The following is an 18,434-nucleotide window of genomic DNA, read 5'->3' on the forward strand; positions in this document are numbered from 1 at the left end:
TTCTCAGTTCCAGTAGAGGGCAATATGATATTTTTTGTACCATGGGTATCATTTATAATTATGATTAGTAAAGTTAAGCCATACTTTGCATTAAGGGACCATCTTAGAAGAAGAAGAGAAACAACCATTTTTCTTCAACCAAATGCATTGAAAGAAGTGGAGGTATAGTAAGATTGTTAGAGTAATGATTGATTTAAAACAGCAAGTTTAAGAGAGCTCACTCCCAGAAATCCACCTTAAATTCCTATGTGCTAACAGCAGAAGTACAGAAACTAAGACAAAGTGAAGAAAAGAGATGGGGAACTGGGAAAACCCTCAAACTGATAACACTAGCCACTGTAGCTGCAACAGAACAATTATTGAGATACCTGAGGACCTCCTTGCATATGCGAAAAACAGAAAGGTTACCCAATATGGGGAAGTCTAAAATGGTAAATGCTAAACTAATGGAATGACTGGTCATTACATACAGTCATGTGAAAAAATTAGGACACCCCATGAAATATTCAGTTCTTTCTTAAGAAATGTTCACATATTGATGTCAAATCTTTTTATTCATCTTTGGAAAAGAAAGTGATGTCATTGCAGGTAAACAACAATTTTATTTGATTTACTCATGAAACAAAAGATATCCACAGGCCTTCCCCATTGAGTCCTTCAAACACACTTTTGTGAAAAACCTCTCCTTGAAAAGCTGCTTTTCAAGTTTATTAGGTTTTTATATACCACCTATCAAGATTATCTAAGCGGTTTTACAATCAGGTACTCTAGTATGTTTCCCTACCTGTCCCGGTGGGCTCACAATCTATCTAACGTACCTGAGGCTATGGAGGACTGGGTGACTTGCCCAGGGTCACAAGGAACAGCACGGGGTTTGAACCCACAACCCCAGGGTGCCGAGGCTGCTGGATTTCCAAGCTGCGTGCTCTCTCTTGCATGGCTCCTTTCTGCTCCTTTTCAAAAATACTCTGTTACTTTGCATGATTCCAGCAAAGGAAGATCTTGCTTGACAAACTTACTGCACTTCTTTGAAGGAGTAAATAGGCAGATAGACAAGGGTGACCTGGTCTACATTGAATATCTAGATTTTCAGAAGGCGCTCGACAAGGTCCCGCATGAACGTCTACTTCGAAAAATTGCGAGTCATGGAATCGAGGGTGATATACTCACGTGGATTAAAAACTGATTGGTGGATAGGAAACAGAGAGTGGGGGTGAATGGACAATACTCTCTAGAGCTGTTACTTTGTTAGCTTTACTTAATTTGTAGCATTTTTAACCATTGTAAAATGCTCTCTAGAGCTTTTCTGTTTAAATCTTTATTGATTTATTGATTGCTGGGCACGATGGACCACTAGTCTGAACCAGCAGCGGCAATTCTTATCTTCTGGATTGTCGCTCCTCTCTATCTAGATATTGATCTATACCCACCTGTTAAAGTTCCTTTATGCTACAGTCTTCAGTCAGAGAGGTATTTTCAGTTTTACTTTTTTGAGGATTTGTGTTGAAGACACTGTCATATAGCAGACATTCTCTAGCTTGTTTCTAGTCTCTTAATGCCTTTATGAAGAGAAAGTCCTAATAACAGCATTCAAGAGTAAAAGAGACAGTAGAGGATCCAAAAAGGATCCATGTTGATATATGCAATTATGAAGCTAAAAAAATCTTTACCAAATGAACTTGAAAAGATATAAAAGTCTTCTTAGAAACTTCCTCCCAAATTAAAAACTGTCATCAGTTCTACCAAGCAAATAAAGCAATTCAACACCTTAAAAGCAAAGCCAGTAAAGCATCTAATTTAATGTTTTCTTATAAAATTTATTTTAATTACTATACATATTCAAAATAAACAAGCACCATTTCAGTCAACATAAATGTTTGTACAAGTAAGTATTATCATTCCAGAAATGACCCTGTGTTATGCATCACTATAGTCAGGACAACTTTCATGATGGCTTTATAATTAAAAACAAAACAAAAAATTTTGTGTTGTATACGCACATTAACATTTAACGTCTTTTATTAATAGAATGTTTTTCTTTTTGGAAATGGATCTCTGTAAGAGCATTCACTATTCTAACATAAAACTGATATTCCCCCCATTTGTGTGCTCTTCATAGTTTTAGAAAAAAAGGAACAGAATGGAAATAGAATGTCAGGATATATAAGTGGTTAAAGCACTTAGCTAGTTTATACACTAGTTTACACACACACACATATATATATATATATATATATCCTTCTAAAGATCAGAACAAAAATGCATTAAATATCCAAAATTCTTGAAATAAATTGTCCATGTGCTCATCTCATTGCTGGTAGGAAAGTACAATATTCTTCCAACATTTTGCACAGTAATTTTGCGATGGGAACAGCCATGACAGGTGCTAATATTTTTTTGCAGCATTCTGTGCTTGAGACAATAACTGTGGCACTCCTGTAATTGCCGGCAAACACTGTTATATAGCTCTTCATATGCTACCTGTAGATTTCAGGTGTAACTATGAGACCATCTCTTGGTCACCAAAACCATTATTCCTGTCAGTGATATAAAAAAGGCAAAAGGATCATTCAGCTACTAGAAACACTCCACACAAAAATTATAGTTCCTTGAAATGTTCCACATGATAGAATAAACTAAAGAGCTATATCAACATTTTCTAAAAAATTAAATTAAATTAAAAGAATGAAAATTAAGATTGTATTTCCCTGAAGCACAGATCAAAAAAGATTAACAGGCCTCTGAATTTAGAAAAATATTATCATGTCTCTACTGTTAAAAAAAAAAATTAACAGTACAAACAAAAATGCAAAAACAAACTTCCAGCCATTAATATTGGCAAAATATTAAGATATAAAAAATTATACTATACACATATACATAGATTAGCATGTATATTCTTCTATTATACAGTAGATTCAAGGAATAACATGCTAAGAGAATACCTTCCTACTACTACTACTATTATTTCTTTAGCACTATCAGACGCATGCAGCGCTACACAGTCACAAAGAATAAGAAAACAGTTCCTACCGTGTTTCCCCGATGGTAAGACACTGTCTTATTTTTTTGGAAGGCTTATTTTTTTTGGAGGGCTTATTTTCGGGGGATGCCTTATTTACCCTTTCAATGTCTTTCCACCCTCCCTCCACTCCGGCCCAGCCCAGTATGAAATATTTCCTTTTGTTTCCCTCCCCTCTCTCTTCTCCTCCCTCACCCACGAGTCCTGCATCTGGCCCTCTCCCTTCTACCTGCACCTGGCAACATCCCCCTGCTCCGCGGCTCTCTTCAGCAACTCGTCAGCAGCGGTGATCAAGACAAGCTGCCGACATTGAGGCCTTCCCTCTACGAGTCCCGCCTTTGTGGAAACAGGAAGTTGAAACAAGCGGGACTCGCAGAGGGTAGGCCCCGACGTCAGAAGCTTGTGTCGATCGCTGCTGCTGAGTTGCTGAAGAGAGCCGCGGAGCAGGGGATGTTGCCTGAAGCAGGTAGAAGGGAGAGGGAGATAGGAAAGCTGTAGATCTCCGGAGCATGACACCGACACCGACCCCGGCCAGGATGATTTCTTTTTCAGGCATGCAACTTACAAGTCCGGCGTCACGGCGGGAAATAGCCATGCTGAGCAGTGAGCTCAGCACTACACAGATGAAAGCCTTGCTTGCTGATTGGTCCGGCGGCACGGCACGGCCGCCGGACCAATCAGCAAGCAAGGCTTTCATCTGTGTACGTGCTGAGCTCACTGCTCAGCATGGCTATTTCCCGCCGCGACACCGGACTTGTAAGTTGGATTCCTGCGTGACACACTACCGGAGCCACATGCGGCTCTGGAGCCGCGGGTTGCCGACCCCCGCGGTAGACGGAGGGACCACACGGAGTCACCCACCGTACCACCCGATTCGGGTAAGCGCAGGTATCGGTGGGTGGCTTATTTGCGGGGGGGGGGGGTGCCTTATTTTACAATTTTTTCTAAAAAGGGGGGGCTGTCTTATTTGATGGCCCTGCCTTATCATCGGGGAAACACGGTAGTACTATTAACCTGAGGATGAATAGTCATTGGAAGAAACCAGTTGCCATTGTGGGCTGTAAAAAAAAGGAGAGTTGGCAAGAGAGCTAAATCATCATGAGAGAGCAGCTGAAAGTCATGGATATGACAAAACTGCTAAAATTCATTAAAATAAACCAAGCATCATAGGAGATTGTGTCAGGAAAAGAGAAATCATAAGCCCTGGACACTGAGCAGCACGAGAGGAGCTTGATATTCCAGATAGAGGTGCTAGGAGTAAATAGCCTTCTTATGCAACCATTGGAACTATGGCCCATAAACTCCTATATCTTAAGACTCACATAAGTAGTATAAGAGGGAGGGCAGTAAGTTTATAAGGAAGTTGGGGGAGAAAAATGCCAGGTGTATGGTATACCCACATTTAATATCAGGATGCATCTGTACTTTTAATCAAAGCTGTCCTAGTATTACCCTGAAACAATGGCAAATAAGTCCTAAAGGCACACACGACAACTGAGGGGTACAAAAGCATCCATCTGAAGACCAGACATGATGTCACGAGAGATATGCTGTCTGCCTGGTGCCAAAATCCAAGATGTTATGGAGAGCTTGCTCAGACTCATCAAGCCTGATGTCTATTATCTGATGCTGCTGATCCACGTTGGCACTAATGATACTGCCAGGTACCACTGCAAATGGATCAAAAGTGACTTTGTGGCTCTGGGAGAGAAGGTGATGCAGTCAGGTGTGCAGGTACTATTCTCGTCCATCCTCCCTGTCGAGGGTAAAGGCTATGGCAGAGAAGCTCGCATCCAGAGAGATGAATGCGTGGCTACATGAATGGTGTCGTCGAGAGCGTTTTGGCTACCTGGACCATTGGATGATTTTCCAAGGGCTGATGCGCAGGGATCTATCAAAGAAGGGAAGAAGTGTCTTCGGCAGCAGGCTGTCTAATCTACTGAAGAGGGCTTTACACTAGAAGTGATGGGGCAGGGTGATCAAAGCCCCAGGTGAGTGTAAGCCCTCAGGTAAGTAAATCACTGAATACCTTTACACCATTGGTCCGGAACCCTGTCCTGGAGGACCACCAGGCCAATCGGGATTTCAGGATAGCCCTAATGAATATGCATGGAGCAGATTTGCATGCCTGTCACTTCCATTATATGCAAATCTCTCTCATGCATATTCATTAGTGCTAGCCTGAAAAGCCGATTGGACAGGGTTGGGGACCACTGTTCTACACCATAGGTGTGAAACTCAAGGCCCGTGGGCCAAATCCAGCCTGCCTGGCCGTTTTATGCGGCCTGCTGTGCTGTGCAATGCGGTATTTTCATTGCCGCCCCCGGTGTTATCTTCTGGCCGGCTCCCTCCTCCTCACTGCTGCAGTATGCAAAAAGCTGCAGGCAGCGGCTCCCACACACATCCTGCACTTGATCTGGAACCCTTCTCTCCAATGTCAAAGTCAGAGGGAATGCTTCTGGATAAGGCGCAGGATGCAAAAGGAGCTGCCACCCACAGCTTTGTACATACTGCAGCAGTGAGGAGGAGGGAGCCGGCCAGAAGATAACACCAGGGGCAGCAATAAAAACACCGCATCGCATTGCACCGCACAAAACGCCAGGTGGCAGCCGGCTAGAAGGTAAGATACCCGCCGGATGGAGGCATCTAGTTGAGGCACAGCATGGAGGGAGGGAAACAACAAAGGTAGGGGGAATGATTTTATTTTCAATTTAGTGATTGAATTGTGTCAATTTTGAGAATTTGCATCTGCTGTCAATTTTGAGAATTTACATCTGCTGTCTATATTTTGCACTGTTTCTTTGTCTCTGGGGTTGTACTGCATGCAGTATCTTGAATCTTAGGGTTTGGTTTGTATATATTAGTACTTTTAGTTTTTGGTCCCATATTTGCTTAGGAGTTATCTGTGTTCTGGTAGGAATGAATGTTGAGAAGCAAATAATGTGCTTTGTGTAGTTTAATTTTGTGGTTAACCATTATGTGTTGTTAATAAGATTAAATTGTGTGTGTGTATATATGAAAAATGAATGAAAAAAATGGTGTTACAATTACAGTAGTATTATTATGGGGGCGGGATCTGGGCGGAGATTGGGTGGGGTCTGGCCCACGACTTAGCCTGTGTTTTGGATTTCGATCCCTTAATGTGACTGAGTTTGACACCCCTGCTCTGTATGGACGGGAAAGGGGGCAATGTCTGGAAAGCAATATATACTAATGTTCGAAGTATAGGAAACAAGATTCTGGATCTAGAAGCTGTGATGGAAGAAGAGGAGTTGGATATAGTGGTGGTCACAGAGACATGGTTCACAGAGAACCTTGACTGGGATATAGTTATACCAGGCTATAATCTGTTCAGAAAAGACAGGGTAGGAAGAAAAGGAGGGGGAGTAGCATTATATGTTAAAAATCATATTAAAGCCACACAATTGCAGGATCTGCAAAGCACTGTGGATCAATTTGGAAAGAGGGCATGGTAAATATATTTACATTGGTGTGATATACAGGCCTCCTTCACAGACGGAAGAAGTAGATAGAGATTTAATAGTAGCTATTCAGAATATATCTAAAAAAGGGGAAGTCTTGCTAATAGGTGATTTTAACATGCCGGATGTTGTTTGGGGAATCCCTATTGCGGGGTCTTCTAGAAGTAGGGAGATCCTGGATTCTCTACAAGGAGAACTGTTCCAGCAGTTGGTAATAGAACCCACGCGGGATGGGGTCATACTGAACTTGGTGCTTACAAACAGGGAAAGTGTTTCTAATGTAAAAGTGAGCGATCATCTGTCATCCAGTGATCACTGCATGGTATGGTTTAATATTAAGATTGGTATAGAGAGGGCTCATTCAAAAGCAAAGGTTCTAGACTTTATTAAAAAAACTAACTTTGTTCGGATGGGGGTTTACATCAAGGAATTATTGTCTGGATGGGAACGTCTGGAAGGAGTGGAAATGCGATGGGCAAAACTAAAAAGAGTGATTGTAAGGATGACAAACCTTTTTGCAAGGCAAGTAAGTAAAGGTAAGAGGAAAAGAAGTAGTAGCTGAGAAGGTAAGGAATAAGAAGTTAGCTTTCATAAACTACAAAAGATCACAGAGGAAGATAGGCAAAAATATCTGGAAAAGTTAAGAGGCTGATCGTGTAGTCAGGAAAGCAAAGATGCAAATGGAAAAAAAATAGCTGACGGTTAAATGGGGAGACAAGACATTTTTTTTAGATATATTAATGATAGGAAGAAGTGCAAAAGTGGCATTGTGAGACTCAAAGGTGAAAGGGAGAGATATATAGAAACTGATAAAGAAAAGGCTGAATTGCTTAACAAATATTTCTGTTCTGTGTTCAAGGCTGAAGCGCTGGGAGCAGGACTGCATAAGACAAATGTGAATAGGGAAGGAGGAGCGGTAGACCCTGATCTATTTTCAGAGGGTTGTGTTCATGAGGAGCTAGCTAAAATAAAAGTAGACAAAGCGATGGGGCCGATGTACATCCGAGGGTGCTGACGGAACTTTTCTAGTGGCCCTGCTGACCTTTTCAATGAGTCTTTAGAGTCGGGAGTAGTACCGGAGGACAGGAGAAGGGTGGATGTGGTCCCTCTCCACAAAAGTGGAAGTAAGGAAGAAATAGGGAATTACAGCTGGTAAGTCTGAATTTTGTGGTAAGTAAATTAATGAAAATGCTTTTAAGACAAAGAATGGTGAATTCTGTGGATTACAGGACCAGAGGAAACATGGATTCATTAGAGGTAGGTCTTGTAAGCCAAATCTGATCAATTTCTTTGACTGAGTGTCCAGAGAATTGGATAGGAGTGTTCTAGATATGGTGTATTTAGATTTTAGCAAAGCCTTTGACAGCGTTCCACACAGACGTCTAATAAATAAACCGACTGCCCATTGTGACAGGCTGGGTCAAGAACTGGTTGAGTGGAAGGCAACAGATGAACCCCAGCCAATGTCAGCCCAAGAGGTACCAAGCTGTAAAGACTGAAGATTGGGATGCAGAAGAGATCCATGACTCTGCATGACAAGAGATGGAAAAATCTGAAGAGGCATTGATTCCTCGAGTTGAAGTAGAAGGGAGAACTAGGGTTGCCTGGGCTACCGAGAATCATTGTGGTCAATTCCTGTTTCAACTTGACAAGCTTCTTGAGGATGGGAGGAATTGGAGGACACGCATAGAGAAACTTGTATGTCCAATCCAGAAGAAAGTTTCAAGTTTATTTAAAATTTATTATACCGCCCACTCGAGCCTTCTAGGCGGTGTACAAAAATGTCATAACAATATGACAATTAAAATGCAATATAATAAAAACAAACCGAGGGAAAGGACAATTTTAAGAACAAAGACGAACGGGAACAAAAGGGAAGAAGGGTTGGAACTACAATTGATAGAAAGAAAGAGGACACTTAAGGAAAAGAACAAAAGGATGGGGAACTGTAAGTAGAAATCTTTCTTAAATCTAAGTTGTTCTTAAAAGGACAGTTTAAGGGCTCCTTTAACAAAGGTGTGTTAGGGCCTTAACGTGTGGAATAGTGCACACTAAAATGCCACGTGCGCTAGCCACTAATGCCTCCTCTTGAGCAGGCGATAGTTTTTCGGGTATCGCACCTTTGTAAAAGGAGCCCTAAGTTTCAAAGGCATCAAGGAAAAGGAATGTCTTTAGCTTCACCTTAAAATTGATAAGTGTTGTATTTTCACGCAAGTAGTTAGGGATACTGTTCCAGAGAAAAGGTGTGTTAATGGAAAAGATTGTAGTCCTCATTGTAATGAACGCAAATGGGAAATGGATGTGTGATAGACCAGGATAGATTCTCAAAAGACTAAGGAGCTTGCTAAATAAAAAATAGACAAAGTGATGAGGCCTGATGGGATATATCTGAGGGTACTCAAGGAACTGAGAGAGGTTCTGATGGCTCCCTTGTCTCATCTTTTCAATGCTTGTTTAGAGCCTGAAGTGATCCCGAAGGACTGGAGATGGGCAGATGTGGTTCCTAAGCACAAGAGCAGAAGTTAGGAACAGGTTGGGAATTACAGGCCTGTTAGTCTGACCTCAGTAGTGAATAAACTAATGAAAACTCTTCTTAAGTGGAGGATAGTGAGATTTCTAGAACTGAATGGCATACAGGACCCGAGGTAGCATGGCTTTACAAGAAGCATGTCTTATCAGACAAATCTGATTGATTTCTTTGACAGGGTGACCAAACAGTTGGATTTGAGAGGGGCATTAGATATGGTGAACTTGGCCTTTAGCAAAGCCTTTGACATGGTGACGCATAGGCCAGTGGTCCCCAACTCTGTCCTGAAGGACCACCAGGCCAATTGGGTTTTCAGGCTAGCCCTAATGAATATGCATGAGAGAGATTTGCATACAATGGAAGTGACAGGCATACAAATCTGCTCCATGCATATTCATTAGGGCTAGCCTGAAAACCCGATTGGCCTGGTGGTCCTCCAGGACAGGATTAGGGGACTACTGGCATAGGCTGTTGATAGATAAACTGAGTGCCTTCGGTATAAGCCTTAAAGTGATGAATTGAATTAAAAATTGATTGTGGAAGGAGACAAACAGTAATAGTAAATAGAGTTTGCTCTGAGGAAAAGGATGTTGTTAGTGGAGTGCTACAGGGATCTATGGAATGACTGTCTGGCAAAGATTGTCTTTTTGCAGATGATACCAAGCTCTGTAATAGGGTTGAAACCCTGATGGGTGTGGATAACATGAGGTAGGTTCTAGTAAAGCTTGAACAATGGTCCAGTAATTGACAACTAAGATTTAATGCTGAAAAATGCAGGGTCATGTACTTGGACTGCAAAAACACAAGAAAACAGTATAGTATAGAAATATAACAACAGATAAATGCCAAATGACCCATCCAGTCTGCCCATCTGCAGCATGCACTATCTCCTCCTCTCCCTAAGACATCCCACACTTTCTTGAATTCAGACACAGTCTTTGTTGTCACCACCACCTCTACCAGGAGACTATTCCACGCATCTACCACCCTTTGTGTAAAAAGCTTATTACCTCTTATCTTCATCCCATGCCCTTTCACTCTGAGGTATAGGAGGTGTGAAGTACTGTGTACAAAAGATGATCTGATGATCCTGAGGTGGCAAAACAGGTAGTAAAGGCAATGGTCAAAGCCAGGAGGAAACCTGTACATTAGGTGCATAGGAATGGCCAGTAGGAAACGGGAGGTAACAGTGCCATTGAATAAGTCTCTGGAATACTATGTGCAATTTTGGAGATTGCACATTCAAAAAGATATAAATAGGATAGAGTCAGTCCAGAGTGCCACTACAACATTGATTAGTGGTCTTTGTCATAAAGTATATGGGGACAGACTTAAGAGACCTTAATATGTATACTCTGGAAGAAAGACAGGAGAGAGAGGATTTGATAAAGACGTTCTATGTATCTCAATGGTATTAAAGTACAGGAGTTGAGTCTTTTTCAAATGAATAAAAACTCTGGATGAAGTTAAGATATGATAAGCTCAGTAGTAATCTAAGGAAACACATTTTTACAGAAAGGGTGGTAGATGCATGGAATAGTCTCCTGGTAGAGGTGGTGGAGACAAAGACTGAATTCAAGGAAGCGTGGGACAGGCATGTTGGATCTCTTAGGGAGAGGAGGAAATAGTGGATGCTTTAGATAGGCAGACTGGATGGGCCATTTGGTCTTAATTTGCTGTTATGTTTCTATATTATTAACTGTGTCCAAATTAATTGTGATTGTGAATATAACTCAAATCTCTATCAATACGACTGCAATCAAAATAAGAGTCAAATGAAACTTCAAATGATTTAGCTGAATAGAAATGGTTGCCAGCATCTTTAGAATGATTGGTACTGTTTCTTCAAGTGCCTGCTATGAAAATCTGAAATGGCATAACAGATAAGTCACATTAAGTTTTATTTAACTTATTTTCAGTTATGTCCACAATGATTTAGATTTTGAGTTATATTCAAAACCACAATTAATTTGGATACAGTTAATAATTCATAGCATGGTGAAGTGCAACATATGAAGTACCCAATGAAAGAAAATTTACCTATTTTAGTCGTTGCACTTTTATACCATGCTCTATCCTAAAAATTACTGTAGGTCCCAAAATTGTTTCTACTTTAGCAGAAGCACATATTAGCTTTCATACTGGATCTGTTTTGGGTGAAAAGATTATCTGAGGGTACTTTTTACATTTATAAATATTTTACAGTTAGAAATTGAGACTGGGCTCTGGTTTGGGTTTAAACTGTGGTCCAATATCAGGTCTAGAAGGTGTATGGGTTAGTACAAAGGAATGATAAGTTTTTCTAACAGAATCTTTGCATGTTCAGCTATTCCAGTATGACTCAAAGCAATACCAGCTTTAAAGAAAATAACTGCAAGGTTATAACTAAAATGACATAAAATTATATTACAGCAATTATATTCATTTCTCTTTTTCATAAAACCAATTCCCAGAGTCATATTAAAATGTTATCCTTTTAACCTCCAAATTGTTATTGCTTTTCTTTTCTTTTTGATTTTGCATGTTTTTCCTCCTGTTTTGTCATTCTAGCTCAGTCCAAACCACAGCTAGAATTTGGCAGCACAAGCCTTCATTTGTAATTAGCCAAGGATTTGTCTTTTTATGGCATAAAGATCTAGATCTATCTATCTATATCCTCTCAAATATATCTACTCTTGTTCTTGTAATGATTGTCCTGATCCTGGCCCACAGACTGTGCAGCAGGCCACCTTATGGACCGCTATCATAGCAGGCCTTAATTACAGCCATTAAGTGTCATCCTTAAGCAATGATCATGAAATTCTCATGTATCCCTTCTCTCCAAGGGCTGTGAACTCTGCTTCTGTATCATCCTCAGCCTTAAATGAATTGGGAAGCAGACATCCAACTTTTCCATGGCAGTGCGTAGAATTTAAGCATCTGGAATATTAGGCCAAAATCCAGAATGTAAATATTAACACGACACCAGCGGTCTAGACAAGTCACAGAATGTATATTGACATGCTAAAGTTTTAGAGGGTTAGCAGCCTGGTAGTTAGACCTCAATCTTTTTGCTTTAATATGAATGTCTTTACTGTGGCTCTATGGTGAAAGATAAAGCAGACAAACTTGTAAAACTGCTATACATCAGAATACACATGCTATGTGAATGGTATATTGAATTATCTTAAAATTTCAATTTTTATATTCATTATTCTCTCCGCTACAGCAGCAAAGGAAAAAAGGTTACTTACAGTATTTTCTCCTTTTTCTATTAAAGGTAGCCTATAGATAGGAGAATTTTTTTCTGTTAGGAAAATTGGAGGATACACATACAAAAGACTGCTTTCCTCTCCCTAATCTAGGAGGAAGACATCAGGGGTTAGGTTGCTGTGTCCACCTATCCTGGAGGAAAACTGAAACACCTTCTTGCTCCAAAGAGTTGCAAAAAGATCTGAGGGAGTGTCCCACTCTCAAAATATTATTTGCGCTGCATCCTTGTAGTAGGTGAGGTTACTGACAAAGGCTGCACAAAAAGCTTTTCCAATGTAGACAAACACTCAAAGCTTTTGAGTTGCTCCATTTTGAATGTGTACCATTTTCCACCGGCAGTTGTCAGGTGAATTACCTCAGTCAGTATGCTTAGCTTAAGGAGAATAACCCTTCTTGAGGAGGTGGACGGATATATGAGCTCCACCGGGCAGATGGACCATTTTCTCTGTGAGGGTGTCCAACTCAGGACAACGATTGCAATGCCCCCCCCCCCCTCTGCCATCACTACGATCCAGGAGACAATGAGCAGTGGTATGCCCCTGCAGAGGGATTGTGGGCAAATCCACCAGTCCATGCTTATCCGAGCCTCTAAAGGTTACAGCAGACAAATCTGCAAGGCATCTCGATGTGGCGTCCAGTGAGAGAGTAATGAATGCCGAAGAGGACACATGTGTGCCCTTGACCAAGAAACTACATCCAGTGTGGCAATCATGGAGCCTAGAACTTGGAGATAATCCCATGCTGAAGGAGCCGGCTGCTCCAAAAGTGCAGAAATCTAGGCACAGTTTCTGTCTGCGCGTCTCGGATAGGTAGACACAGCTATATCAAAGAGGACTCCCAAGTATGCCAATGACTGTGTGGGCTGCAGATGACTTTTTCTGAGGATGACAATCCAGCCCAAGTCCTCCAGCACCTGAAGCACCTGCTCCAATGTGCGATGTTCCTCACATCACCATCATCTTGGGGAAGGTCCGAGGCGCTCTCGTCAGCCCAAAGGGCAGGGCCGAAAACTGGTAATGCTGCTCCAGAACATGAAACCGCAGAAACATGCAGTGGGCCGGAAATATGGGAATATGTAAGTACACCTCCATAAGATCCAGTGAGGCCAGAAATTCCCCTGGAGCAATTGCTGCAATGACCAACTGCACAGGGAATACTGAGAGCCGCATTCACGTGCTGAAGATTCAGAATAGGCCTCCAATCTTCTGAGCCTTTCTTTGGCACAATAAAGCATACAGAGTATCTGCCTGAGCCTAGATCAGGCAGAGGCAAGGACATGCCCGAAGGCAGCACGCCATCCAAAAATGTCCTGGGGAAAGGAAACTACTCAGGAGAAGAACACGCTTTTTCTTTTTCTTTTTTTAAACTCTGACTACAAAACCTCATGATTTGAGAGAAGTTATCTGGCTCCTGGGGCATAGAGTCACCCTTAGATGACTTAAATTTGTGTGTCTTAGACTGTGAAGAGTCTACAGCCAAGCTGACTGAAGAACCAGCTGTGCCCGAGCCCCTAAAGTAATGGAGGCCGCCCCGCCAGGCTAGCTGAGCATCTGATCACCTGCTTCTGTGGGGGAAAGCTAAGCCGGTCGCTACAGCCTCCCCTCCAGCTGTGCCACACGACACGTGGAGCAAGGATGCTCTAAAGGTGCTACATTTGCACAATCCTGACATAAATTCACAAGAGGAGACCCCGAGGATTCCATCACTGCAGTTTTCCAGGCAAGTTTTAAAGTAGCAGGGAGAAGAAGAAAAAAAAGATTGCTAAAAATCCAAGATGGCTGCCAGCACCAAATTCGTGCCAAAAACGTGATTTTTTTTTCACACTTCCCAAAGTCCAAAAATGTCGATTTTAGGATTTTTCAGGAGGGGGAACATGCAGAAACTCGGAAAACCCTACTTTTTAAACTTTCCCCGACATCTCTCACAAGCTGTCAGCTCCTTGTACTCACTGTGACCTGATACACTGGACTCCACTTGCTCACAGCTTTTTCTCAGTAGCTGTAGAAGAATTCACTGTCAAAATACTGGGAATGGTCTCACAAAGCTGATTTTCGGGCTGCTGGTCAGACTCCAGTCTATGCCTCCACCCCCAACGGACCACCAGATGCGCACCAGGATGGGAGGAGGAGTGAAAACGCAGCTGGCATGCTGCAGAACACCGCTGACCCCCTAAGCATACCTAACAGTCTGTGCTTGACCCCTACTTAACATAAGGTGAGACTACTTTAGGGATGGCCCTGAGCTACAAGGAAAACTATGCAGATTGGCTAACAGGTACCCAAAAAGGGATCGGCCTGTCAGCTACAGACCGAAATCTGTGAATTCTCAAGCAGGCAGAGCTCCAAATTGCTTCAAATGCAAAATTATCTGAAAAGGGACAGCATTACATCAAATTTAAAACAATAAAATGGGGAGAGCCAAACACACACACAGCTGCAGACATGCTTGCAGAAGGAAGACTGTAGAGGGAGCTAAACTGATCAGTGAAGTACTACAGAGGCAGAGTGAAAAATCCAGAGTGGATTCCTTCTGTAAAACATAAGAATTGCCGTTGCTGGGTCAGACCAGTGGTCCATTATGCCCAGCAGTCCGCTCACGCAGCAGCCCTATGGTCAAAGACCAGCACCCTAACCAAGACTAGTCCTAACAGCGCACGTTCTTGTTCAGCGGGAACTTGTCTAACTTTGTCTTGAATCCCTGGAGGGTGTTTTCCCCTATAACAGCCTCCGGAAGAGCGTTCCAGCTTTCTACCACTCTCTGGGTGAAGAAGAACTGTAGAGCATGCGAGCATGGGAAAATAACCCTATTGTCTAGAATAGGGGTGCCAAAGTCCCTCCTCGAAGGCCAAAATCCAGTCAGGTTTTCAGGATTTCTCTAATGAATATGCATTAGATCTATTAGCATACAATGAAAGCAGTACATGCAAATAGATCTCATGCATATTCATTGAGGAAATCCTGAAAACCTGACTGGATTTTGGCCCTCGAGGAGGGACTTTGACACCCCTGGTCTAGAATGTCTCACCTATTGCACCGGAAATTTAGGAGGTCTTTTACTAAGGTGCGCTAGCCAATTTGGCGCACGCTAAATGCTAATGCACCTATTCTATTCTATTATATTGTGGAAGCTTTTTATATATAATGGCCTAAGTGCATATTGATTGATTTATTATATTCTATGGACGGTTTGCATTTAGCGTACGCTAAATCTGCTAACGCGCCTTAGTAAAAGACCCTCCTTAATTATCTCACCAGTTACTCCATTCTCTAGATCATTGATAAATATGTTAAAAAGCAACAGTCCCAGTACAGACCCCTGGGGAACCCTACTATTTACCCCCTCCATTGAGAATATTGACCATTCAAACCCACTCTCTGTTTTCTGTCTTTCAACCAGTTCTCAATAAAAGGACATTACCTCCTATTCCATGACTTTCTATTTTCCTCAGAAGTCTTTCATGAGGTACTTTGTCAAATGCCTTTTGAAAATCCAAATACACACTATCAACTGGCTCACTTAGGATTGCCAGATTTTACTATACTATACTGAAGAAAAAACAAAGATCACAAAGAACCTACAAAGAAACTTTCTATCAAGTCATCAACCAACAGAGAAGGACCCTTATCATTCTCCCTCCTTTACTAACGCGTAGTGCGGGTTTTAGCACCTGCAGCGGTGGTAACTGCTCCGACGCTCATAGAATTTCTATGAGCACTGAATCAGTTACCGCTGCTGCGGGTGTTAAAACCCGTACTATGCGTTAGTAAAGGAGGGGGGATTATAAGCAGGAGAAATATTTTTTAAAAATACTTAATGACAAATCTACAAAGAAATTTTGAAATAATTATCCCCTGAGTTACATTAACAGGAACTTCTGAGTGGACTTAGAAATATTAGGGGACAACTTCCACCTCCTTATATACTAGCAAATACAATATCTTGGCTATTAGAGGAAACAGTCAGGAATCTTCAATATCTAATCTACTTACCTTTTGAGCATTTCAGCAGAGGACATTAATGGGAAAAATAGAAAATATGCAACTCAGATTAACTCATAACCTCAGTCTTATAATGAACCAATGTATTTTCCTTCATAAAAGATAAATTAAGATTTTGAGTTGCAGATTCCATAGATTCAGATGCCTGCATTTTAATATGTTCACTTATATCTCCTTCATACTGTAAAATATTTTCTTCCAACTCTTACTTTCCTCATAGACTTGAATTTTCATCAACAGATATTCCCAGTCTTGATTGGAAATAAAAACTTAAGAATAGCTTTACTGTCTCAGACCAATGGTCCATCTAGCCCAGTATCCCATCTTCACGGAGGTCAATCTAAGTCACAAGTACCTGGCAAAAAACCTAAATAGTAGCAGTATGCCAAGAAGTAAGAAGTAGCAGTATGCCAAGGGCAAGAAGTAGCTTCCCCCATGTCTGTCTCAACAGCAGTTTATAGGATTTTCTTCCAGGAACTTGTCCAAACCTTTTTTAAAACCAGCTACATTAACCGCTCTTACCACATCCTCTGGCAACGCATTCCAGAGCTTAACTATTCTCTGAGTGAAAAAATATTTCCTCCTATTGGCTTTAAAAGTTTTACTCTATAACTTTAGCAAGTGTCCCCTAGTCTTTGTAAATCTTGATGCAGTAAAAAATCGATCCACTTGTGCCTGTTCTACACCACTCATGATTTTGTAGATTTCAATCATATCTCCCCTCAGCTGTCTCTTATCCAAGCGGCTTTCCTTAAGCGAGAGGAGTTCCATCCCCTTTATAATCTTGGTTGTTCTTCTTTGAACCTTTTCTATTGCTGCTATATCTTTTTTGAGATAAGGAGACCAGAACTGAACACAATACTCAAGGTGAAGTCACACCATTGAGCGATACAGAAGCATTATAACATTCTTAGTCTTGTTTACCATCCCTTTTCTAATAATTCCTAGCATCTTGTTTGCTTTCTTGGCCACCGCCACATTGGGCGGAAGGTTTCACCATATTGTACACAATGACACCAGATTTTTTTCTTGAGCATTGACTCCCAAGGTGCACCCTAGTATCCAGTAACTATGATTTGGATTATTCTTCTTAATGTGCATCATTTTCCATTTGTCCACATTAAATTTCATCTGCCATTTGGATGCCCAGTCTTCCAATTTCCTAAGGTCTTCCTCCAGTTTTTCACAGTCCGCATGCATTTTAACTTTGAACAGGTTAGTGTCATCTGCAAATTTAATCACCTCACTCATAGTTCCAATTTCCATTTATAAATAAGTTAAATAGCACCGGTCCCAGTACATAACCTTGCGGCACTATTTACCCTCCTCCATTGAGAAAAATGACCATTTAAACTTACCCTTGTTTTCTGTCCAATAATCAATTCTTAATCTACAATTGAACATTGCCTCCTATCCCATGACTCTTTAATTTACTCATGATCCTATCATGAGAAACTTTATCAAAAGCTTTCTGGAAATCAAGATATACTACATTAACCGGCTCGCCTTTATCCACATATTATTCACACCATCAAAGAAGCCAAGCAAATGGTGAGGCAAGACCTCCCTCGGTTGAATCAATGCTGACTCTGTCTCATTAAATCATGTTTGTCTACGTGTTCCACAATTTTATTTTTTACAAGTGTTTAAGCCCGTTATATTAATGGGTGCTAGAGTAGATGTGTCTGTCTGTCTGTCTTTCTTTCTCTTTCTCTCTCTCTCTCTCTCCTTTTCCGCTGTCTTTCTTCCTGTCTCTCTCTCTCCTTGGCCGCTTTCTACACTCAGGCCCAACAATTGTCCCTTTCTATTCCCTCCCTCCTTCCTTCCTATATCCTTAGTGCCTCTAGTGCCTCCTTCCTATGTCCCCAGTGCCCCTTCCCATGTCCTTAGTGCCCCCAGTGCTCCTTCCTATGTCCCCCCTCACTGCCTTCCAGCCTTTGTCCCACCCCTTTCCCCGAAGCTAGCCAGCCTACTTCCCTCCCTAGCAGCCGCGCTAAAGCCAGTGTCTGCCTGCCTCCCTCCAGTGCCGAAGCCTGTCCCCCCCTGTACCGGCTCCCGCTGCTGCTACCTACCGTCTGGTCTACCACTGCTTCAAACACCCACCCCCCCAGTCTGTTGCCATATTCCGTCCGCCATAACTAAAGCAAAGGGAA

General features: G+C 41.7%; 1 protein-coding gene across 4 annotated transcripts in view; it reads right to left on the reverse strand.

Moving 5' to 3' along the window:
• Nucleotides 1-1,774: 1,774 nt before the first annotated feature.
• Nucleotides 1,775-18,434, reverse strand: part of FBXO15 (F-box protein 15) — a 179,367-nt gene continuing 162,707 nt past the window's right edge. For all 4 annotated transcript variants that reach the window (XM_033934286.1, XM_033934283.1, XM_033934284.1 and 1 more), the window contains one exon: nucleotides 1,775-2,537. In XM_033934286.1, coding sequence (XP_033790177.1) covers nucleotides 2,532-2,537 — 6 coding nt within the window. In that variant the 3' untranslated portion in view covers nucleotides 1,775-2,531. The remainder of the gene's footprint in view (nucleotides 2,538-18,434) is intronic.

Source organism: Geotrypetes seraphini, chromosome 2 (genome assembly GCF_902459505.1).
Source record: "Geotrypetes seraphini chromosome 2, aGeoSer1.1, whole genome shotgun sequence".
Lineage (NCBI taxonomy): Eukaryota > Metazoa > Chordata > Amphibia > Gymnophiona > Dermophiidae > Geotrypetes > Geotrypetes seraphini.